Source organism: Falco cherrug, chromosome 4, assembly GCF_023634085.1.
Source record: "Falco cherrug isolate bFalChe1 chromosome 4, bFalChe1.pri, whole genome shotgun sequence".
In the NCBI taxonomy this organism is placed as follows: Eukaryota; Metazoa; Chordata; class Aves; order Falconiformes; family Falconidae; genus Falco; species Falco cherrug.
Genome location: NC_073700.1, coordinates 31153847 through 31178187, shown reverse-complemented (window position 1 = coordinate 31178187; position 24341 = coordinate 31153847). Strand labels below are relative to the sequence as shown.

General features: G+C 50.5%; 1 protein-coding gene across 4 annotated transcripts in view; it reads right to left on the bottom strand.

Annotated features, from left to right (window-relative positions):
* Positions 1–351: 351 nt before the first annotated feature.
* MICALL2 (MICAL like 2) overlaps positions 352–24341 on the bottom strand; it is a 35959-nt gene continuing 11969 nt past the window's right edge. Inside the window, exons 4-20 of one of the 4 annotated variants that reach the window (XR_008732057.1) lie at positions 23404–23564; positions 22617–22738; positions 21596–22267; positions 21214–21389; positions 20284–20359; positions 19858–19973; positions 19206–19355; positions 16346–16401; positions 15719–15842; positions 15022–15112; positions 14583–14656; positions 14121–14235; positions 13095–13141; positions 12876–13002; positions 4366–4543; positions 1934–2087; positions 352–766 (exon numbers count right to left, since the gene is read on the bottom strand). Coding sequence is in view for 2 of the 4 variants with exons in the window: in XM_055709325.1 (XP_055565300.1) it covers positions 12905–13002; positions 13095–13141; positions 14121–14235; positions 14583–14656; positions 15022–15112; positions 15719–15842; positions 16346–16401; positions 19206–19355; positions 19858–19973; positions 20284–20359; positions 21214–21389; positions 21596–22267; positions 22617–22738; positions 23404–23564 (2078 nt within the window). In the remaining 2 variants the exon portion in view is untranslated. Of the gene's footprint in view, positions 767–1933; positions 2088–4365; positions 4544–11476; positions 13003–13094; positions 13142–14120; positions 14236–14582; positions 14657–15021; positions 15113–15718; positions 15843–16345; positions 16402–19205; positions 19356–19857; positions 19974–20283; positions 20360–21213; positions 21390–21595; positions 22268–22616; positions 22739–23403; positions 23565–24341 lie in introns of those variants that run through there. The other 3 variants (XR_008732058.1, XM_055709325.1, XM_055709324.1) reach the window with 3 other exon arrangements.

Genomic DNA, 24341 nt, shown 5'->3' with positions numbered 1-24341 from the left:
CACTTCCCAGTTCTGGCGAACACCCTTTCAAATAATTTGATTAATCATCTTAGCCCTACTTGGCGCAGTTGGCATCTTCCAGAATCAAAACCTCTCCTGAAATGCTGTGTCAAAAAAACATAAAGCTGCTGTAAAGGTTCAACCAAGCATGGACCAAAGCAGAAGCCAGTACTCCAGAGGCTGTGCACTGGGTTGGCTAAATACTCCCTCTAAATATCTCTACAGCTAGCAGTCAGAGACATATGAGATGTGTAACAAATTGCACAGGGACTGCTTTCCTTCTCTCACTGTTAGGAGATATTTTTTTTTCCCCTCCTGCATTTCTATTTATCACAACGCAAAAAAGAAACGTGCCAAAAGGGTTTTATATTTTCACTTGGAACAACAACATTTGGACAGCCCCAAGGATAGCAATTGCAGTAATCATGAAAAAGTAATACTTTGCGCTTCTGTAGTCCCTTTCATCCAAGCATCTCACAGCACTTTGCAAACGTTGGCCCTGATCCTGCGAGGGCCCATGCACATGGATCATCTTATACAGGAATTTATTCCACTGGGTTCAGCAAATCGGGACTGCGGGGCTCTGCGGGGCTCTGGAGTTGTTCACCTCCACGCTCGCAGAGTCAGCTGCTCCATCAGCACTCACAAGTGCATCCTGAGGTATTTGTTGATATTTAAGTCTGAGCTCCTGGAGTCAGGGGATTGTGTTTCCATTTGTCAGACCTCTCTAGTCTGTCATCTTGGTGCAATCCCTACAACAGGAACCCTAAAAGCCCAGAAAGCAAAAGAAAAATAAGACAAACCAAACGTACGCTCTTTCCAGCATGGTACTTTTTCACAGGCTTGTCTCTCTTTGGAGTCGTGCTTCAGGATTTCTGTATTTATTTTCACCAGAAGAGAGCAGCTCCTGCACTCCAATACTCATAAAAGAATAAACCCAGCTGATCTCAAACTGCTCAGAGAAAACTATGGCAGGGAGAGCAATTTGCCAAAATCTACAGCAGTGAAAAGAATAAACCTCGAATGTCCTTGTTCCCAGTGCATCCCCCTGCCAGAAAGACAACTGTGGTCCAAACAGTTGAGGGTTTGGTTGGAGTTCCTGCTATCATTATTTGCTTACTTAAAATCAAAAAAGTTTTCTGTCTTGCTATATCCAGTGCCCCAAAGCTCCACCAGGGATGTGAGGCCAACAGCCCCCGTGGGCAGCACCCCTCCTTCACCCACTCATGCCCGGCACCACAGAGCAGCCACCGTTCAGGACGAAGCTCAAGCCACAGCTCTCTTACAGGGCTCCTGCAGGGACAACCCCCCCCCCCCCCCTCAAATGGAGAACTTGAGTGTCTCCCCTTTAGCCTCAGCTCCAACACCTCCGAGGAGGACGTGCCATTACTAATGAACCCTCCTGCCATAGCAAGGCAGCAGACGACAATTAGCACCCCCCAACCTGCGAGACTGCTGTGACAGCTGTTTCCTTTAAGCATGAAGAGGTGGCCCCTTCCCCTCTGCACCCCAAGCCCAGCCTTCTTGGGTCACTAGATTCATCACAAGTGTAGGGACAACGGTGGCTTTGCAAGGAGCCCTGGGCAAGCCACTGACAGTGCATGACTGGGACAGCCCGGCTGAGCAGGACACGTTGTCCCACAGAGGCACCCAGACATCACCCAGTGCTTCGCTAGGCAACTGGAAGGTGTTTACAGCTGCCCTAGAAAGTGTGGCCCAAGGTGACTAGCTACCAGCCAGGGCTGACAGCCCTTCAGGGCTGTTTTCTGCTCCTGGGGGGACTTCCAGCAAACCACACAGCTTCTCTGTGCCCCAGCTCCCTCCTCTGTGCGGAAGGACGTGTTTGATGCACTTGAAGACCTATGGCTGAGCAGCACAGCAGCCTGCGGTTAAAATCCAGCAGAATTGCAAACCACCCTTTAACCTCTCTTACCTCTGAGCTATCTTCCAGTGAAATGAATCTCTCATATCTGCCCAGTCCAGCGTCTTCATCCCAACAGAGACAGCCTCAGCCTTGCCTTCCCTGACCCCCTTTTCCTCCAACACACCCGTGCAGGCACGCGCACGCAGGAAGAGCGCCCTTAGCACTGGAGGGGAGCGAGACGCAAAGGAAGAGCATTAGGTGGAATGAGAGATAGCAAAAGCACAGGCATATCAGACGTCTCCAGGCAAGATAACATGATAAATAATCAATCAATCCCTACAAAATCCTTAAGTGCTTGATGTATCCTCCTGCAAATTGAATCACTTCTCCTACCAGGAAGTTCTCTCTTGTAAATAAATGAGAGCAGAAATGGCCCATATTGAAAAATAATGTTGTTAAAACCACTGATTAAGTTTTACACAAGCATATGAGAGCAAACTAAAAGGTTTTAGCTTTTTAGTTTAAGAAATGAGGAATATGATATAATTTCAATTTGTGATGAGATAAGATGTTCTCGATATTGTGGCTTCAATTGGATTATATCCTAATGTACTTTTATAAAGTGTCAGGCTAGCTGCAGATTAAGGTATGTGTGTAATATTCTTTATTAACAATTTAATGGACTTGCTTTCACTCTATCCATCTTAATCAGTGTTTCCAGTCCACCTGGGAGATCTAGTTAGTACAGAACCTGAAACTCCAACCTGATGAAAGAGGGAACTCAGTGATCCGTCAGTGTCAAAAACAAGAGGGAAGCACTGATAAAAGACTGTTGAGGATCATCTTTAACCTCCTGTCATCAGCACCACTCCAAAAGCTCTCAACAACCACTCTTGGAGTCATTCAACGAGACATATGCCCTCCTCAGATCTGCAACCTTCCCCTGCCAGAATATTAAAGGGGCTTTTGGCAACAGGCAGGACTTCCCAGATCACAAAACACAGTTGCGTGATCTTGAGGGACCTGCTCCTATAATCCTATTTTACAGTCAAACGCCAGTGCGAGAGCAGCCTGGTTGTGTGGACTCTCCAGTGCTCGTCCATAGTCTCTGCTTTGGCACTTAAGACACTTCCATCTCATTTCCCTCTGAAGTTTATTCATGAGTAGTTTGTATCTGCATGTTCTGGTATCAACACTGGCCTTTAGCTTAACTAGCTCCTCTCCTTCCCTTGTGTTTATCTGCCTGTGCAATCACAGCTCCTCTCAGCCTTCATTTTGTTAGGCTAAATAAGCTGTGCTTGTTTAGTCACCTCTCATAAAGGACCTTCCCGACACCTCCCCCACCGTAATGACCCATCTCTGCACATCTTACAGTTTTCCAGACCGTACACAGCACTCGGTCCCACAGCACTTCTAGTGCAGTTTTCCACCTCTCCTGGAAATGCTGCCTCTCCAGATAGCTCCAAGCACCCACCTCTCGCATCCTTAGGCACCCCAGGAGGGGTAAGTCTTCCACCCCAATCAAGGCCTTTCATGCCGCAGGTCTTGGTGAGAAATTGCTATTTCACACACATGTCAACCCACCATGGGGTGGCCGGGGTGGCCTGCGATGCGCTGCACGAGATGTCACCCCCTCGCCGTGCACGCACTGCTGCGTGCGTGCACAAACAGCCACTTGGTGCGTGGAACCAGGAGCAGCAGCCTTGTAAATAATGGCCAATCGGGGGCAGGGGGGAGTGAAGAGTATATACATCTCATAGCCTTTAATTCCCTTGCAACGCGATGATACTGCAAGGGTGGGTCGGTCGTAGCTGCAGGTGCTCCCGGACGGGGGAGGAGTACAAAAATGAAGTTGTTTGCGGCTTTTGATTCCATCCCTGGAATTATTTACAGCTGCAGGCAATATTAAACTATGTAGAGCAAGTGTCCTCATTTACATGCTAATTCATTTATACCCTCTGGATTGATTTCTCCAATTCATTTTCAGCCCACTAACTCTTCTGATATGAATTATATTATCACCTCCAGAACAGCAGCAGGGAAACGTGACGAAGCCACCCCAGCTCTTCTGATCTCTAATTGCCCTCACTGTTCAGAGCCGGCGTGGCCAGCTGCAGCTTCGCCTCCCAGCTACCAGCACCCAGCTTCCTTCCATCTCCTGGAGGAAAACCAGCGGTGTGGCTAGGAGAGCAAGTCATCCCACCTTCATCACTCAGCCCTATTCTGGGGAAGACCCAAGCGAGCGGACCTTGGGCTTACTGCCCTTGGAAATCATTCCCTCCTCCTGCCCAGGGAGGAGGAACCACCTCATTTCAGAGAGCAAAACCAAAGTCCATCTGCTTTCTGCAGCGGGAAGTCCTGGAGCTGTAAGGAAATTGAATTAATCCTTGACTTCCCGAGGGCTTTTCTGAGACTTCTCAGCTTTTCACAGCAGCCTCACACCGTACCTGGCAGACCTGAAACATCCCCAGTTCTCCCTGCCTTGGGAATGAGGTACTCACCAGTGGAAAGGACACAGTGCCCCGGGGGTGGAGAAGAGTGGGGAAGTCTGTTCACAGGTAGCAGCAGCCGGAAGCAGTGGGGCTTTTCTCCCAGCACTGTCACTGATGGATGAACGAGGTTTAGCCATCCTTTTCCAAGAGGCATATCCAAACACATTGGCCTGCCTCTCTGGAAAACCTGGTTGAGATCAGCCAAGGTAACTGGAGAAAGGAACCACCTCCTTCCCTGACCCTACCTACCCAGCAAGGTGAGTCTACAGGGTGCCAGCTGGACACGAAGGAGGGGAGAGAATCCAGCAGCAAGCGGAGGGCACATACAGTGGTGCAGGGCGCAGTGCAGGGCTGCCCACTGCCCCTTAAAATAGCTGTGAAGTTGTGCAGAAGGTTAAACCTCAGCTTCCATAACGGGGTGGATTTCATCAGCCAGATCCTCACCGACTATCCGTGACACCATTTTTAGTCCCGGACCAAATACACAGGCCACATTTTGCTCAGAAAGGCCAGTAAAACCCTGCCCCTCTGCAGAACAGGCCTTTCACTGGTATTCTTCGTGATGGTTCAGCATTTGATTTCTCGTTTTTAAAAAATATTTTTAAAAGAGGTTGCTTCCCTCTCCCTTTGGCCCAGAAAGTCATCCTGCACCCCAGCCCAACTTGTGGGATAGATACCAACACTGTGGTATGTATAGACACATCCAGACTGGATAAACACACATGGCATTTGGTATTTTAAAGACTTCCAGAAGCCTTTCTACAGCCTAACTCCATCCTGGCTTTCATACCTGGCACCTTGATTGAACAGCATGCAGCTGGAACATGCCAGAGGGACCAAAAGGTCCAGGACCATTGGAAGTTAAATGGGACCCCTTTCCCTCCAAAATCCTGAGCAAAATTAAAGCTAAAGGGAAATTAAGAATTTTTTTCTGGCTGGCAGAGAAAGGACAGCTCTTTGTTCCTGATTTACACCATCTGAAACAATTAACTTGTGAAAGCTGAGATACCATTCCCCTTGGCATCCAGTGTTTATTATGCTTCAGACCATTTCAAATGAGCACTTGAAAAGGAGAGGGAGCCCCTCTGCCTCCTGATCACTGGAGGGAGGGAGAAAGTTGTCCTAAATGGAACAACAGACTGTCCCTTCTTAATGCCACTTCAAAGCTCCTCGGACAGGAAAATTGATAATTGCGTCAAGTACAGTTTTTCTAAACTTCATCATTTAGTGCTGAAAACTGGGCTATTGAATTCATATAGTTCTTTGATCAAGACCAGTTAATTAAGTTATTCCCTTGATATGACTCTTATCACTTTAGTGCCAGACCTACATCACACTTATGCAATTCACATACTGGCTTTGATATGCATCATATAAGCTTCCCAGACTATAACCACTGGGTTTCTGTAGATTTGCTGCTACCTTACCAGTTTCACCAACAGCACGGGCTATAGGTCGGCTATTAAGAGAGAGATTGTGCAGCCCAGGCGGCTCCGGGACAAACTGTAACAAGGGAAGTTACATATGGACTGACACTAGACCAGTGATTCCTTCCAAACCTTGTCATTTCCAGTTACAGTTAAACTCCCAATGCCTCCTGTCTCTTTTCTGAAAAATATCCAAGCAACATTGATAACAAGTATGCAGCCAAGCATTTATTTTATCCTCATCAGCAAGACAACTGAATTTGATCTATCCTTTTGCTATTCTGTTGCAACAACATCACACTTATGGTAAGAAAAGACAGTAAAATCGCGTGTGACCTCTGAAATACAGCACAGCTGTCCCTGCACTAAGTCCCATCTCTGTTTAAGCAGGGTTTCCATGATTTCTCCCATCCATTCCCCCCCCATATGCCCTAGACAACCTTCTGCCCTGGCTCCCTGCACAGGCTGTCCCATGCTCTCCCTGCCACAGTGAGTGGTTTCTCTACCCCATGCAGCTTTTGGCGACTCCTGTTACTCCTTCCTCCCCGATACCTCCTGACCCTTCACCTTCCCAGCCCTCCACCAGCCGCCCTGTCTCTGACCAACCATCCAGGGGCTTTTTCAGCAAATCCTCCTCCTCCACACTTCTGCTTTCCACAGGAGACTGACAAGCTCCAATTTAGGTCTCCACAGTTTTTTTGGGGCTTATCCCCTTAAACCGGATTAGCTAACATCTTAATGCCAGTGACACCAGTCACAGCTCACCATCTGATCCTGCCTTTCAGGATTTGCTGCATCTCTGCACTTTGCATTGCTCAACTAGATCCTGTGATCTTTCCTTCCAAGTCCTCCAAGTCCCCATCACCATCACCCAGCCACTGTGGCCTGCTAGTTAGACTAGCTGTGTCTAGGAGATGCCCAGATCTCCTCCCCAGACACTCTAGGTCTGAACTCCCCACCTCGCTGACAGCCTTTGCACTTTTTCTGTTTTGATACTCTTCCAGACCGTCTCCTTCTCCTTGAGATACAGCCCCCCCAGAAAACTCATGGCACCCCTTCCCTGGGCCTCCTTTTGCTTTGGTATCAGATAGAAAATCTTGAGGCAGACAATTCAAGACCTCACTTCCACTCATCTGACAAATTCCCATATTGAACCCGCCTGTGATCTCCACCTCACCAGTCTGGCAAGGCCCAGGCCCAACACCCCTGTCCTCTGGACTTTGTCCGCTCTTCCCATCTCAGAGCTTACTTCTTCACCGCCTTTTACACACAAACCAGCCCCACGGTGACTCCTCTTGCCTCTTTTGAAGCCCCTTTTCAGCCCCACACCTTTCCCCAGCCTGAGGTTCACGCACTCCATTCTCCGTCTATCTCCATCGCAAGGCGGAGATGCTGCCGCCATAGCACTCTCCATTAAGCAATGCTAAGCAGTTGTATCAGGAAGACATTTTCCTCCCACCTCCATCCCTTTGCCCAAATCCAGCTCAAAACCGCCTTGGGGCCAAACCAAGTACTTCATCAAACTGTCTGTCCTGATCACCTCTGTGTTACTGATTTTTAGCTGGTCTTCTGCTCTCCAGGTGGAAGTGAGGGACTCTCCTTAGCCCAGGAGAGTAAGTATTACCAGGCAAGGACCAGCCTGCAGCTCCTGAGGAGGTTCTGTCCCTGGCACCCACTTGCGACCAAGGGAAGAGATGGTTGAGCTGCAACTTTCTGTAGCGGTCGTTCCTCGCTGGGATGTGATGGAGGAACCATGGAGAGCAGCATGGAGGAAAGGCAAGCAATGGTGGGCTCCAGCTCTTGGTCTTCTTACTCCTGCCATACCTCTGGGTGCTCCCCAGCATCCCCACTGGGGCTCACTCCGGTCCCCAGCTCATTGCATGATGCAAAAAAAGTCACATTCCCTTTATCGATCAGGCTGTCCCTCCCTGCACATGTTCCCTTTGTCCCCTGCTAAAATAAAACCCCAACTGAGAAGAGTCACCAGCTGGAGTTTAATTTCAGACTCCAAGGCATATCTGGAGCCAATTTGCAATGCGCTTACTCCGAAAATCACCCTCCCCTGTGACGCTTGACAGCTCCAGACCACAGTCCTGCTCTCAGCTCCGAAGGAAAAATGTTTTAATTTGTCACAAACCAATTATAGCGTCTCATCTATCCCTGAATTACTCATCTTGGCTACAGTCTAGGACAAAGGGCCCCTCTGAGAGGAGATTAGACATGGATATTAACAAGAGAAAAAGTGTCCACTGTCTCACCTTGCTGGGGATGCGGCTTCCAACGAGACAGGAAAAGGAAACCCCTCCTGACTGACAGCCGGAGGGAGGGCTCCCATCCCACAGCAAATCCCTCGTTTCACGCGGAAGAATAGTCACGACAAACTCTGTATTCAAATAATATTCATGCATGGCAGATAACAAAGTCATGGTTGGCAGAGCTGCAACATGAATATAAATAACCTTCGCTCCCTTGGTTGCTGCTGCAGACGCTTTGCCACCATGCCGGAGCGTGGGTGAAGGGGCTGTTAGCACCGTGGGGATGCTCCAGTGGGTGCAACTGCCTCACCTCAGCTCCATGTGTCACCCATCTAATGAAGCCACTTTCCCTCGAGCCCTGCACTAGGCTGGAATGCCTTCCCATGGACTCCCAGCAAAGAGGTCCTCTCCAGACACCTCCTCCCACTCCAGCTGCCAGGCATATTTGCTGCTCTCACAGGGCACACCAGCATCCCTCAGAGTCCTTGCTTCAGACCAAATCTAGTTTCCCAGTCCCAAGTCCCTCCGTATCAGTGCTCCTTCCTTCCCTTCCCAAGCCCACGCTGGCCTTGGCATCACCCTTCACCCCAACAGCCAAGGACCAGGGTCACCTTCCCTGAGGAAGCTTTTGGTCTGTCCCGTCTCCTGAGCAGCTCGGGTACCGATTCATCCAGCTGGAAACCGGAGGTGAACATTCAAAAGCAGCACCCAAGGCTCTTGTAGGCAAGAAGCACTTTGCATTTGCAGTTGCAAACGTGACGAGCCCCAGCTCAGGAGCAGGGACAAAAAGCTGTAGGCAGAGCTGGCCTCTCAGCTGGATAAACTGGAAGTGTTGCTGCTCCGTCTCAAGTTGACTTGAGGCATCTGAGGGCAGCCACAAAGTTCCCTTTCTCCCCACGCCTACTGCAGAACAGCTTCTTCCTTGGGTGATGAGGGAGACGATGAAAGCCAATTTCCCTTTGTGCTCATGGCGAATAATTTGGAGAATTCCCCTTGTTTACTCAGAACTGTTAATGATGCGTCAGAAATTACCTCTGAGATTGTAATTAAAGAAAACGGCAGAAGAGAGAGACATACACACACACACTGCCTAATCACAGCTTCATTTGCAAGTCTTGAAGTGCTGGAGCAGACAGCAGCCTCCCCGTCACCTCAGCCCTGCAGAAGGACCCCCAAGAGCCTCCTAAACAGCAAAGGCTCGCGGGTGCAGCCCCCAGGCCCCATACAGCCCCCCCCATTCTCCCCTTCAGCTACAAAGAAAGCAGCCGCAGCGCTCCGGGTATCCAGGAGCTGGAGAAGCCATGAATGAGGAGGCCATCAGGAAATGAGCAGGAAGCTCAGCCCCCTTGAAACCATTTTGGAAGTGGAGCAGCTGACCTAGAAGAGCAATTAAGCTCTCGGTCATCACCAAAATGCAGACACCCACATGCACACAGCAATGTATCAGTCAACCTCCTGCTAGCCTGACCTCGGGGCTCGGTGGCTGGTGGGGCCGGAGCAGAGCACAAATGGCCCTTTCCCATGGAGAATGGAGAGGAATTTGATTCCTGTTTGGTTACAGGAGGGTGCCTAGACTGCCTAATTACTCAGGGGTGACTGCTATGGAGAGGCAGCGAGAGCTGGTTTCCCAACACCTCCCTCTGCTCAGCCTCAAGGCCAAATCCTCCTGCTTTGCCTCCTGGAGCACTTCCACAGGGTGAGCAAAGCTGCTTGTGCTGGGAGAGTAAACAGGGGTCAGGCGGGGGGAATCAGCTCAGCTCAACGCAGCCAGCTGGAAAAAGCCATTCCCTTTCTCCACCTTAGTCAACGGCTTAGTTCATCTAGGGCTCTTTTCAAGCCTTGGATTAGGAGGGTGGTGGAAATGCAAATCCTTTGAGTCCCGCATTCGAGGTAGAGGAAGGAGGAACAAGCTGGGTTGTCCTGACGTTCACAGCCAGCAGCTGCCTGGGGTGCAGGAGCTGTGGAGCTGCAGCAGGCTCTGCAGGGCTTGGCAGCAGCAGACCCTGGCCACGACCAGACCAGACAGCACTCCATCAGTACAGGCAAGAGCCTGGGTCTCTGGGCAGGATGCGCTTGGATCACTACTCCACTATTCCTCTGCTCACCTCTGGTGTAGAAATAACTCAGGTCAGTCTTGAGTTCAGCTTCACACCAGCCCATAATCTCCTGTTCCCAGCGGCGTGGCAAGGAGGGCTGGGACCCTGTCGCCACTCCTGTTCTCAGTATTTCTCTGTCTAGAGACCACTCAAACCTTTGAAACCCACGCAGCATTTCCAGGTGAGCCTGCTATCCCCTAGACCAGGGTTACCATCTCCAACAGCCTCCAGACAGAGAAGCAGCAGTTTTCCCTTCAAAAGCTGTTCCTGGAGGCAGGTAAGCACACAGCCAGCAGGCGTAAGGAGTGCCTGCCCTCTGGAGCAGCTGGCTTTCTCACAAAAGCAAACCCTACAGCAGGTCAAACCATGCACTCATTGCCCCTGCAGGGCACCAGGGACTGCTGGTTAAGTCTGTGATCACATTCCTGCATAGACCCCGTGTCCTGCCTGCCTTCAAGATGGGTGAAGGTTGAACTGCGCTGCAGAAGGAAGGATTGGATGAGTCTGGATGATGCTGCGCCCCCCCCCCCCCCCCCCCCAAATCCAGACTAAACTTCTTGAGGTTGGAGAATCTGAGCCTGAAAAGATGAAAGCCCAGCAATAATGACAGTCTGGGAGAGCTGGAGGAGGGGGACCCACTCATGAGGAAGGGTATTTCTCTGCTTCAGCAGAGGTGCTTTCAGCTCCCTCCCTCTCAGCTGGCAGCCTACACAGACAGGTTTAATTCCAAGGCTGCTAATGCTCAGGTCTGGCAGAGAGGCCCTCCTCCTTCCCCTCAGGTTTACACACAGCCCCAGGAAAGAAAGAGTTTCCCGAGAAGCAGACCAGGAGGGCAAGGCACAGCACACCAGCCCCTGTGGTCAGCATGTCCCCCAAAACCAGCCTGTCTTCCCCTCCAGGCAAGCACAGGCCAACATGGAGCAAAGAGTGCGGTGACAGCGCTTCCATCAGTGTTTTACCTGATGGAACCATGGTCCAGCCACTTGGCTCACCAATGCCACAGCACAACTGTGGCAGAACAAGCCCTGCCTCTCGTCTTCTCCCCCCGACTGATGGCTAGGCTGGGATCCCACAAGGCTTGGAGACTGTGTAGTGCTAAAGCAGCAACGGGAAAAATGCACTTACCTGAGAGCGGGGGGAGTTTACACGTAAATGAAATCACTGAAAAACCCCTTGGCGCTGCTGCCCTCCCAGGACCTACAGCTGGTCTGCAGCAAGCTCCAGGCAGGGGAGCCTCTCCATCACAGGTACTCCACTGCCTCTCACACCGTGAGCGCTCGCAGTGCCCTGGGCAGCCCACACCCGGTGACCCACATCCAAACTCGCACTGGGACTCTTGAGACTTGCTCCAGCGGTTCTTTATTGGACAAAAGCATATGCAGGTACAGGGTATCCCACCACACGGACACACATGGCACAGACCGTGGGCACCAGGAACCCCCTCGGTACCCCACCCAGCACACCCTGCAGGCTGCCTGGGACAGAGACCCCCGCTGCCACCTCGTGGGTAAGGGACGCATCGCCTCCGCTTTGCCATCGGGCACAGCGTGCACGCCTCCGCCGTGCAGAATCCCAGGCCCTGCTGCAGAACAGGACTTAGAGAAACCTCAAAGTACCTGGCTTGGAAGGAGAAGGGAAGTCCACACACACCAGAGCTAGAGGCATCATGAACTGATCTGATCTTCCCCTGCCTGTCTCCATCCCTGCTCCTCAGGCTGACTGCGAAGAGAGGATGCTGCCACACAGGGCAGGTGTCTGGCTGCAGTCACTGGACTGAGGGAAGAGTAGGAAGACTCACTGCCACAGCCCAGGACCTGCTCGTGCTCTTCTGGTCTCACCAAGATGAATGGCAGCATTCCTTGAGGTTGCTGGCTACCCAGGGACAGAGCCTCAGGAACTGAAATATTGGTCTCATGCAGAAGACTCACGGGTGAGGCAAACCCATTAATTCCCTTCTGCTCCCAGTTAGCACCAGGTTGTTAAAAGAAGACTTCTGTTCATTTTCAGCAGGATAGGCCATAGACAATGAAAACCCTGCTTCACCGTGCAGTCAGAGAAATAAGGAAGCTACAAATCTCCCCCGTAGAGGGAATGAAGCAGGGAGCAACCCCTCATGGCTTTGAGAAACCAGCCTACAGCAGCTCCCCAAAGGAGGTCTGGAAACAGCACTATTGCTGAAACCACGCTGAGTCTACCCCACTGATACAGAGGTGACTCTGCTCTCTGCCCCCCTCCAGCTGTGGGGCCTGCAGCTCCCTTTTGCACTGGCATAATAAGGGGGATTCCGTCCATCTCTCTTCCCCATAGTACCCTCTCCCCCACCGCATCACTGATCCTGGCCAAAGAGCCACAGCAAGCACAGGGAGGGAGAATGGCCCTTTCACAGACCAGCGTAGCGTCCTTGGTGCAGCCCTGGCTGACACAAGTGTGACAAGTGTGACGTGCAGTGCCATGCTTCTGCATTCAGGACTGTAATAACCCAAGCAGTGGACGGGCAAATTGAGCTCTGCCCTCCTGAGCTGCCAAGAAGGCTGAAGCCGGCTCCGAGCTATACCAAAATAAGGAAAAAAGTCTTAAAAGTCCATCTTCTGGGAAAGGTATCCTTGGCCCCCAAACCAGGGCCAGAAGGGATTCACACTGTCCCTTTGGTCTGCAAATATGCAGCCTCCATGTCAGGGAGCAGAGGAGCATCATCACAGTCCTGCACGACTCCAGGAAAGCAGAGCGAGGAAGGAACATACCTGTGATGGCCCTGCTGGGCAAAGGAACATCACTCCTGAGCTTTACTCTTATTTTTCTGCTTCCGTATTTTGGGCAAGTGGAACTTGTTCTTCTTCTTCTCTGGCTCCTGGCTCTCAAGAGATCCATCTGCAGAAGAGGGAGAAGACACAGAGCAGGTTGAGACCCGCCAGCCCCAGAGCCACCCAGTGCTGCTCCGTAAGAGTAGAAAGGGCCCTTACCCAACCTCTGGATCATGTCTGCCAACATCTGGTCCTCCTCTTGCTCTCTGTAACAGAACAGCATGGCATTAAAAAACTGTGCCGTCTTTCATGACAAGGTGGTAGATACCAAACCCAGGCAAAGACTGCTGTTATTGCCCCAGTCAGAAATGACCAGCCTCCATAGCACACTCTGAGAAGGGTGTGGGGAAAACCAAAAGTTAGAGGAGCCCAAGAGATTAGCAAATGGCATCTGGCTCCCTTGAAAGCAAGGGCCTGTGCGGGGATTTCCAGACCGTGGCAGTACAGCGCTGCAGCAGGGAGGTCCTACCCCCAGCTGGCCTATGAATCATCCACAATAGGTTGTGAGGCCACACCAGACCCGAGGAGATGAATAAAGGTTGAAGACACCAGTAGCCTGAGGGGCTGTGGAGGTGCTCATGGAAATCAGGGACAAACACACTGCTACGTCCTTGGGTCTGGGCAAGGCCAGAGCCCAAAGCCTGGGCGTTACTGGAATCCTCAGCTGGCATCAGTGCTCTGAGGTCAAGAAATGGAGGCTGCTCCCAGCAACAGGAGGCACAAATCCAGCTACTGGACGCAGCAGTCTTCCTTTGAACTTGGAGAGCATCCAACTCTCAACTAGAATTGCTCTTTCACTTGCTGCAGCAGACACACACATTCCTGGCTTCATGTTCCCAGAGTCCTCTTGCAGCTCCCAGACTGCCTCCATCCTGCCCACCTCCAGCCTCTCCCTCTCTTCCTCTGCCTTTGACATTTTCACAGCCCTTGTCCTCAGAGCAGCATTAGCTTGGGAGAAGCCCTGAACATGCCTGCAGTCCTGATCTCAGCTTTTAACAGCTGCCAAGGAAGCAATGGCAGCAGTATTTAGGACAAGATGGTTGGTGACAGGTCATCACCCACCTCTCGTGGAGCAGAAGTATGGATGACAGCCATTCATCCACCCCTATAGCCTGGTCTGTGGAGGAAGTACAAGGGAAATAATCCCTGGTGTTGGCTCATCTCCCACCATCTAAGGGCCCTCACCTGAGTCTGTCCTCATCCAGGCACTCCACAATATTATTCCGATCATTGACTGTGTTTAGGTATGATTCCAACAGCTCCTTCTCTCGTTCCTTCTCCCTGGGTGTCTTCAGTTCCTCTGCACAAGACAAGGGAAGCCCATCTCACCGCTACAGGCAAGTACCTCCCCACCGTGGCTCCTGCCTCCACCCTGCACCAGCAAGTCCCTCTCACAGGCCCAAATTTTAATATCCTCACACTCGGGAGCACATCTTACATCATCCCCTCAGAAAGCACATGTGAGTTGGACGTTAGAGGGAGTCTCCACCATACAGCTTGACAGCGCAGTCCCCAGACACCCCGCAGTGAAACTGCAATCCCTAGCAGTGTCATTCAGATCTGAAGGACATCCCAGTGCTGGCACGTAAAGTGGAGGGCTCCACACAGCCTGGGGCCACCAGGACTCTCAGTGCAGCTGGTCCTTACCTGGCTTGCTCATGAGGTGTCGCAGCTCCACCTCAATGTTCCACTGCTGCTCCTCCAGCTTCTGCTGTTTCATCCTGGAAGGAACCACAGAAGTGACAACTTACTGCCCCTCCATGCCCCAGGGCCAGATCCTTCTCATATCATGCCAAAGCCTCAGCTCCACATCACCTACCACACCACCTGGGCAGGGGCTGGTGGGTCAGTGGAAATCTTCCTCCATCACATTTGTGAAGTTTCCCTCCCCACAAGTTCATCAGTGCCCAAAGGCCCATCAGCTAATACCTCAGGATGCTGGCAGTTCTCCCAGAGATATCCTCAAGCCCTCCTCGTCCCACCAGCTGGCACATTATTTTTTTGGGTTGCCACTCCCTCTCCTTCACTGCTTACTGCTCACAGGTGAAGTGCACAAGCAGATGGGTGACTTTCTGGTTGTACTTACTTGTACATCAGCTCCGACTCCTGTCTGAGCAGCAGCTGTTTCTCATGGATCAGTTTGAACCATTCCACCATGAGGGCATCCTCAGACTCATCTGCAAAGGAGACAAAGGGCAAGGTTCCCTCAGAAGCTGCATCAGTTCAGACTCCCTGGCTCAAACACACAGGCACCTGAGGGACAGCCTAGGATAACTAAGCCGCACATTGAGCCACAGGCAACCTCAGGTGAAAACAGCTCATCTTCGGTACTCCTCGGTACAGAGGAAAGGATGCAGATCACTCCCTGCAGATTCAAAGAAGCTGCTCACAGATACTCTGCTACAGGGCACCCAGCTCATCTTCCATGTGGCCAGCTCAACTCTGCCATTCTGCACGAGCCCACAAAGCCCTGTGAAATTGGAGCCAGCCACGATGCCCAGTCTGGCTTGGGATCCAGAAGCCAGATCAATAGCAGCCTTCCACTCCCAGAACTCCCTGATCCTCAGCCAAATAAACATAAGACCTTGCTCAAACAATAGATTAGGAAACAGCCAGAGAGGGTTCAAAATTCATAGGGCTTTATCTTGCTATACCAGGTATCTTTGACAACCTGGTGTCTCACATGGAGCGTGAGCTCCTGCAAATGGAGCTAAGAATGCCCAGGGGCAGCATGAGGCTCACACCTCCCCATTGTAATAGAGGTGGCCCCTGGTCTCCTTTACCTCCTTCACAACCACGCAGCTGCTTCTCCAGATCCACTCCTTTCAATTCCAGCTCATCCAGCTGCTTCTCGATGTCACACACCTTCTCCTGGATTTTCTCCTCAGGGAGGTAGTCCGGGTGCAGCTAGGAAAACAAATGTAGGACCAAATCAAGTTCAGTGCCTTCAGACTGCCTGCTGAGGTGACAGCCCCAGAGATGGGAAATGACACAAGGAGCCCAACTGCAGAGCCATGTCCTGGAAGGGCCAAGTCAGCAGCAGAGCAGAGCTGGCTGCTCACAGCACAGCAGTGGCCACTGCGACATTACAGCACTGTGATGCGTTCACTGTGAGTGATAACATCACCCACACTTGTCAATCCACAGACATTCTCCCTCCTTTGTTGGGGAATGCAATGTCTACTAGAATTTTGTTGGGCTCTGTCTTATTCCAGCTTCTATTGTCCCCCTACATGGGAGATAACTGGCAGTCTCTCCACCTTGTCTATGTCCCAGAGCCTTTCACCCTTTTACTGGGAATTCAAATAAAACCTCTCAATAAAACAAACCAAGATATATATGGGCAAGCACTCCAGCAGGACACCCAACAACCCCAGCCTCTTCCCCTTACACCTGGTTTCCAGCCATACCTTGGTTGGGGACACTGCTTCAGGGCTCTGGATGCTTTTTGGAACAGAGGGTTTAACTAGAAGGGAGGGGAAAAAAAATGAACAATCAAAATGCCACAACAAACTTAAAATAATTTTGTGGTGTGGGACAATGCCTGCACCACCAGAGAACACAACAGGTCCCTGCCACGCAACAGAGGGCACCGAGGACATTCATGCATCAGCATGCCTGACTATGGTGAGGGATGTGTCCTCAGGGAGCGGCACAGCCCGGTTTACTCCTTGTGGCTGGACACTCAGTTCCTTCCAGTCACAGGGTGCTGCTTTCACCCCCAGGACACAGGCAGTCACCTAACTCAGATGTGACTTTGGACCTTGCACCCAAGAATGAATGTTCATTCATTATTTTGCTAAAACCCAAAGATATTTATTGAGGCAAAAGCCACCCCTTCTTAAGCTTCCAAACGACAGAACAGAAATACTGGGCTACTGTCACAGGAAACATCAAGATATACTTAAAAATGCCCCTCTAGTGTGCTTGTACAAAGAAGTATCAGTAAATACTGATGAAACAAAGATGGTCTAGGGGACCTTCATATAGGTCTCAAGAAACTAAGGTTCAATTCCTTCCACAAAACACTTCCTAGGTGAGAAGTCCCTTAGGCCCTGCTACACAGCACTATTTAGGCCCTGGACACCTATTAAAATCAATTCTTAAGCAATGTGTATTTGTTCCACTGTGCCTCAGCTTCCTCTGCCCAACTGTGCTGCAAGGATAACTACAGAAGAGTGTGAGGTATTTGGATACCCGAGGGGCTGGGCTGGATAATTACCACAGAGAGAGAACAGAGGCGTACGTGGATGATGTGATAAGGAAGGAAAACTCTAATTTCAAAAGAGCATGGCTGTAAGAAAGGCAGCAGCGGTGCAGGCTCAGCACACACAAGGAGAAAGACAGGACAGAGAGCCTAGGGGAGCCTCATGAGAGTTTCTGGTAGTTGGTCCTGACTTGAGGAAGAGCTCAAGGACAGCTCGTTGGTCCTGACTTGAGGAAGAGCTCAAGGACAGCTCTCCAACTGCCCAGCCCTGCTCTATTGCATTTTCCAGGATGAGTGCCAGAGAAGAAGATGCTGGATGTATCAATCAGCTGTGCTGTCCCTGCACTGCTGGCCTCTGTCAGGGTACTCTTCCCTGTGGATGCTGCTGGTTTGCTGCCCTGTACATTACCTAGGACTCGCACTTCTCTTAAAGTTTCCTCCAAGAGGGACCTGACCTGCCATGAGCAGTTTGCTACTGCCAGAGCAACACCTCCCTCTCCCAGCTCAGCCCTGCATCTGCAGGCACCTCCCAGGTGATCCCTGCAGCACCTCTAACCAAGGCAGAAAGCTGCACCACTGGTCATGAGAAGACAAAGGTCACTGGAGGGGAACAGCTAGTAAAACGACTCTCCTGACCAGCCCAGGGTCTGATATCCCCTGATAGCCTCAAGTTCTGTCTTGACAGGCACAGGATGGGTTGGCTGCTTGCCTGCAAACTGGAAGTAGGACAGCTGGCAAGAAAATGCTGGAGCCTCGTTTCTCAACAGAAAACACTACCTAGGCCAAAAAAAAATATGAATGATCTACAGAAATGCTCACCATCCACAGCCCCACACAACACAGAGGATTGCAGGCAGGAATGGTAGCTGACTGTTCACGGCATCTGAGTGCTGAGGTAAAGACCTATACAGAGGAGCAACAAGTCTGTCCTTAATCCACAGCCAAGTGACAGCAGCGAGAGAACAGCCTTTCGGATGGCAGACTGGCACACATATGAAAAATGGAAGGAGGCTGCTGGGAAAGGTTCCCACAGTGGGCACTCCCCCACAGCAGTCATCAAGCTTTAGAAAGAAGGATGTAAACCCGGCTGGCCTCTCTTATCAGCTTGCTTTCTGGGAAAGATAGAATACTGAACCTTGCGGCTGAGACTGAGGAAAAAGGAGATGGAAAGTTTTGCAAAAATGATGGCAGTGGAGGCAGGCTAAACTTCTCAAATGGACAGCACAACTGAGGTTTGAATGCTCTGTAGCTGTCAGAGGTGCAGGCTAAGGACAGCGCTGGAGTCAGCTAACAAGTACTAAAGCGTGAGGCTACCGAGCCGTCAAGACCCATGCTGCTTGCTCCAAGACAAACAGCTGAGCCCTGCTGTGAGGATCTTCCAGTCCAAGCAGATAAGACAGATCTAGATGGGGTAAGGCAAGGGGAGAACAAACAAGCTGAGCAAACAGGACAGCAACAAACATCAGATCAGTTCCAGGAAATTTCATCTGTGTTGTGGTGGGTTACGTAGGACCAAGGACAACTGGGCAAAGGAGAAGTACACAGTAAAGCTGTGGTTGAACATACAGGAGTAAGAAATTGGATTAAGGGTAGGGACAAACTAGTCAGAACTGATCAGGACATCTTTGAAAGTCCAAGAAGAAGCAGCCTTGGCTGCTGCTACCATGAGTCCCGCCAGCTGGAGTCTCTGGCTGACACTTCTCTGCATTCCTTTTATTTCCCAAAGCCACTCAGCTAGGGAGGAACAGAGACATCATCTAGATCCCAGTTCCCGAAATTAGGAGATGGTCCTCTTCATAGCTTTGAGTTTAAGGAATGACAGGGCAGTGACCTTAACAAATCCTAATTTTAACTTCTTCCCTTCCCACTGAATTCTCTGGCCTGGCTGGTTCCTCCAACCTGGCTAATAAGAATTAATAACAGTTTCCCCCCCCTCCCCCATGACAACAGCCACAGGCTTAGCCACAGAAAACTTGGGGACACATCTCCCATACTGACCACTCAGGCTGTTCCCTGACAGTGCAGAGAGGAGAGGGCCTTTGAGCAGGCAGAAGAGACCTTACATGTGGTAGTGCTTTTCTTCAGCTGGTTGCCCTCTTCTTCCTTCTTGGCAGAGCCTCCAGGGTCTTCAGAGACTTGCTTTGAATTCTGACAGCTCCTGATAAGATCTGAACTGGGCATCAACTTCTTTTTCATGACTCCACCAGATGAAGCTGGGTTAAGAAGCACAGACAGGTTTTGTCTAAGAAATTTCAACCCTCATCTCATAAAAATCCCTTCACTGCCCAGCATCTCTGGCATTCACCACTAACCACTTTCATTTCTAGTCCTAGTTCTCTTCCCTTGATGACAGCAAGGGGCACAAGCCCTCACTTGAAACAGGGAGAAACCACTGATTACAAAGCCAGAGCAGGAAAGAAGGGTGAAGGAGAAGAACAAGTTTCTCACCGTTACACATTTATGCAAGAGAGCATAAGCAAAATCTTGCTAGTGTCTTGCAGAAGAAGGGCACCCTGTGAGGACCGAGTCCCTCTCCTTGGGGAAGGATGGCTCTCCAAATACAGGCACCACAGGGCCAAAGCAGGTGCAGAGAGCAAAAATCCCTGAAAGTGAGGCACAACCTCCTCCAACATGCTCCTTACATGTGCCTTGCAGCACTAACGCCTGTCCCCTGCCTGACTAGCAAAATGAAGGCAAAACTTATATCCTTCATACCAGAGTCCTGCTTTGCTGATGGGACAACTAATGGGCTTGGCTTTGTCTCCTTGTGTGCTGGGCTCCCTGTTCCCACCTGGGAGTTATCAGTAGGTTTCTTAGAGCCACTTTGGTCTCTGCAAAGAAGAAAGACAAAGGTAGGAAACCACCCTTCTTGCAGAACGGAACAGTTCTGGACATCCTGGGCTGGATCTCCATATGGGATGGTCACATCTTTCTAATCAGAGTTCAGCAATTTGAAATACACTTTCCCTCCCCGGAAATGAAAGCCTTTGCCTTTTCCATCAAAATTCTGAAAACAGAAGCATTAAAACACAGGAGCTTTACCCTCCTATGTGCACACAGACCTGCAGCAACAAACACGGGTGCAAGCATAGTCATCCCCATTCATTTGTTAAGGAGACCCCTTGGCTCCAAGACACTCACTTGCTGGTTACAGGCTTCAACAGAGATCTCCAGTCTGCTGGGCTCTCAGACTTGTCTTCACCAACATTCATGCTTCCTAAAGAAAGGAACATAGCAAGAAAAGATCAGATCCAATAAAGAGCAACAAGCCAGATTTGAGTCTCAGGAGGGTCTTAGGAGATAAGCCATGCACTGGGGCAGATACTATGATGTTATTGCAGAAAACCAGCACCAGTTCAACACGTTTAACGTGGACAGATTCACATACAATAGGTAGTAAATAACCTTGGTGGCATTTTTGTCCCTTTCAGTTAAAATGCTTTAAAATCTATGCAGCTACAGAAACACAGCTGCACTGTAAATGAACAGGCACTTTCAACAACAATGTAACACGAACAGCTAAGATCTCAGAGACCAAAGGATGGGGCAGGAAGGGGGAGAGACGAAAAAAAAAATCGCAAACTGCAGATAGATACTGCTTCTGACCCAAGAAAAGGCCATCTGGAAGTGGCTGAGACACAGAGTACCCTCAGAACATCATCCCTTTGCTTACTGCTTAGCCACCATGGTGGAAGCTCTGTTCAAAACAGACCAGGAGGTTGGGTAAGCCCCAACTGCAATCACAAAATCATCCTGAAGTTCTGGCAAGGTCTCCCATCTGGGAAAGTCTACCTAAGCCTCTGAAATCCACCACAATCCCAGTGTTTGATGACAGTATAACTTCAAATACCTGGAGATCCTCAGAGAAGAAAAACTCACCATGCTAGAGGAAGCAACTGCACAGGGACAGATGGAGGTGTGTTGAGCCCCAGAACTCAGAAAACCCTTATGTGGCGGTACAGACAGAAAGTATAGGAGTCACTGACACATTCATTGTACTGGTCCAAGAGAAAGGCATAAAGCTGGCATGCTGTGTCCAGGCAGAGCTGTATGTGAATCAGTCATCCTCACCTTTGATGCCTTTTGACTCTGGCTTGTGCACAGAGTCAACAGGTTTCCTGGCAGCCTGGCTCTTGGGCAGAGGGTCTGTAATCTTTTCCTGATTTGGTGCTGTGTAGTCTGTTTTGCTGGACTGTGCTTTTGGAGCTGGGCTCTGCCACTGAGAACTGCTGGGAGAAAACTTGCCACTGCAAAAAAGGAACAACCTAGTTAGTCTGTTTGAAAAGAACAGACCATTTTATCAGCCTCTGTTCCAAAGACCTGGACGAGTTCCTCTGCCTGTCTTTAAATTTCAGCCACAAAAGCAATCAGGCAAAAGGGATGAACTGGGACTTCTCCAAGTTATCCCAAGGATCTTCTTGGGAGTAAAAAGGGAAAGAGAAATAGTCCTCACCTGCTGGATGCTGAGGAGCCTATAGAACTGAGCCCTCCTGGTCTGTTTGGAGAGGTGTTTGATCCAGCCAGAGCCTGTATAATATGGTTACGTGCCTGATCCTTCTCAGCATTCACTGCACTAACCTCAACAGTGGTTCTGGCAGGGGCAGTTTTACCAGGGCCATGAGAAGAAGGGACTTGGTTTTTAGTGTCAGAGGTTTTATTGCTGGAGGACTCCAACGACCGAAAAAAGTTTTCTCGGGCTTGCTGTGTTTTTGTTGTGCAGGTTGTCCAAACAGGTCCTGACGGGGAACCTTCATGGTGATCTGTTTTATTCCCCAATGGGGTACCTTTGCAGTCATCTGATTTATTTACAGCTGAAGAGGACCACAGAGTATTGACACTTTTGAAGCCAGAGCTTCCAGAAGATGAAACAGATGGCTTGGTTGAATTAGCAAGGCCTTCCTGGCTGGGTTTCTTCAACACCTGCTCTGGTTTCTTGGGTTCTGCTGCTTTCTGGAACGCCCTGGCAGCAGTAGGGGCTGGGGTACTCTCAGGTTTGTTCCTGGTGCTGCAGAGACCAGAGATCTGGACACTGCCTGGCTGCTGGTGGCTAGTACAGATGAACGTACCGGGCTCAGGCCCAGCTTTGTAGCTTCCAGGAAGAAGCACGTTCCAACATTGCCTGCACCTGTGGATACAAAAGTCTCAGAAAACATCCTCCATAGCACTGGGAGGCCATTGACACACAGCTGAGAGTGCAGGCACAATTCCACTGCCAGCACAGGGAGGGTGAAGGTACAAGACTGGCAGTGAACAGATGCCACGCGCACATTCCTCAGGCACCAAAACGGGAGCTGCGGACAGCACAGCCTGAAGTAGGAAAGCTGTGGATGAAAACAGACCTGTGCAAAGAGTTTCCCCTATGCACAGGTCAAGAGCAGGCCCAGGTTGCTTCCACCCTCTCCCTCCAGCCCCAAAGGAGCCAGGCTGCCTCTCTGTGACCCACAGGCCTGCGCCCCCCCTCAGAAGAGCCATACCTGAAGCAGTTTCTGTGATAGAGCTTCCCATCGACCAAGTAGCGCTGCACCAGGTGCACATGGTTCCCGCAGATCCCGCAGCTGCTGCTAGGGATATTCCCGCTCTCTGCCAGGACACCTTTCTGCGGGGAGAAGCAGTGGGTGAGCAGGCAGCAGCGTGGCCCTGCGTACAGCTACAGATCTCCCAGGTGGGCGAGCGTTCGGCATGCACAGCCGCTTGGCTAGGACACAGACATGATACCCAAAATCCCTGCTCCTGCTAACCCCTTGTTCGTACAGACTGGAACAGCCCTTGGGAGGACAGAGGAAGAGTTCCCACAAATCCAGAGGACCAGGGTGTTTTGTCTACCTGTGGGAAACTGAAGCGCAAAGGCTTCTGATTTGAATTAGCTGGAAAAAGGGCCTTACCCTTTTGAGAGAAGCTTCCCTTCTTCCATGCTGTTTCCATCCCTACTCTGCTTTCAAACTGTTTCCAGGAATTTAATTAATGTTTTCTAGCAAAACCAATACATTCTGCTCAAAATCTCCATCCCCAAGATCTAGGAACAGCGTAAGTCCTAAGACACCCATGTCCTGTTCACCACTAGATAAGTCCCAGCTGCCTAATGTCTTTCCAATGACTTGCACCTGAATATGTGCAGTAGCCAGACCTCTGGATTAAATCCCCCATGGTGAGCAGAAAATTTAGAGATTAAGTCCTTACCACCGCTAGCCTTGAACTAGCCTAATACTCTAGCTCACTCAACAGGTTTAAGGCATGAAGAACACCCCAAAACACATTTCTTACTGGGGTGACTGGGGAGGCTTCTTTTGGCTTAGCTCTGGCTGGTGGGTGGGCAGGGGGCAGTTTGGGTGGCACCGGCTTAGGAGGCTCTGAAACAGCTTTCTTCCCAAGAGGCTGCTCCTGAGGTTCACAGGAAGGACGCTTGATTCCAGCCATGCCTCCAACTGGAAGAAAGAAGGAAAGATTTTAAGGGAACATAAGGAAAAGCCATGGGCTTAGGAGTAATTCACAGCATAAGAAGACCAGAAGACCCAGAGGTACCTGATGGATAACATGCAAAGCACACAAGGAAACACAGGCTTCCTTCACAAGCAGTTCTGTAACGCATTGAGGGGCAAGAGGAACAAGTGACTTTTACCAACATTCAGCTGAAACTGCTGATTTTTTTCTTCTCAGGGAATTCCATGGGGGTGAATGAAAAGGTGGAAAAACACAAACCACCATCCATCAGTGGTGTGAACAAGACCTTGGGTTTTTACCTGGCCCACAGTTTGGCTGGAAGCGATCGCCACTGAAACAGGCACCACTGTCAGGTATTACAGCTGAAGTTTGCTTTGTTCAGGTTGCTCTGCTCCAGACCTCCCACACACCCTGAACCTCCCCTGCTGTGGGTATCCACTCCACATCCCAGCTGGGACTCTCACAGAGTAAACAGGCTGGTCAAATGCAGAAATGACCGCTAAAAAGGGTAACTGTACAACGGCAAGGACTTGGAGGTGCCATGGTGGTGCTGATGTGGAAACCAAGATTTGCCACGAGAAGACTGCAAATGCCCAGTCCTCTTTTCTTTGCAGACAAAAGACAACCTTCTAAATTCGTAACAAGCAGAGAAAAGAGAATGTCCAACACACTTCAGTTGAGCAAGGAATGATGCCCCATGCGCTGGAAGTGCAAGGAGACTTCCCTAGGAAATAACGCTTCATGCAACAGTTTTTACAAAG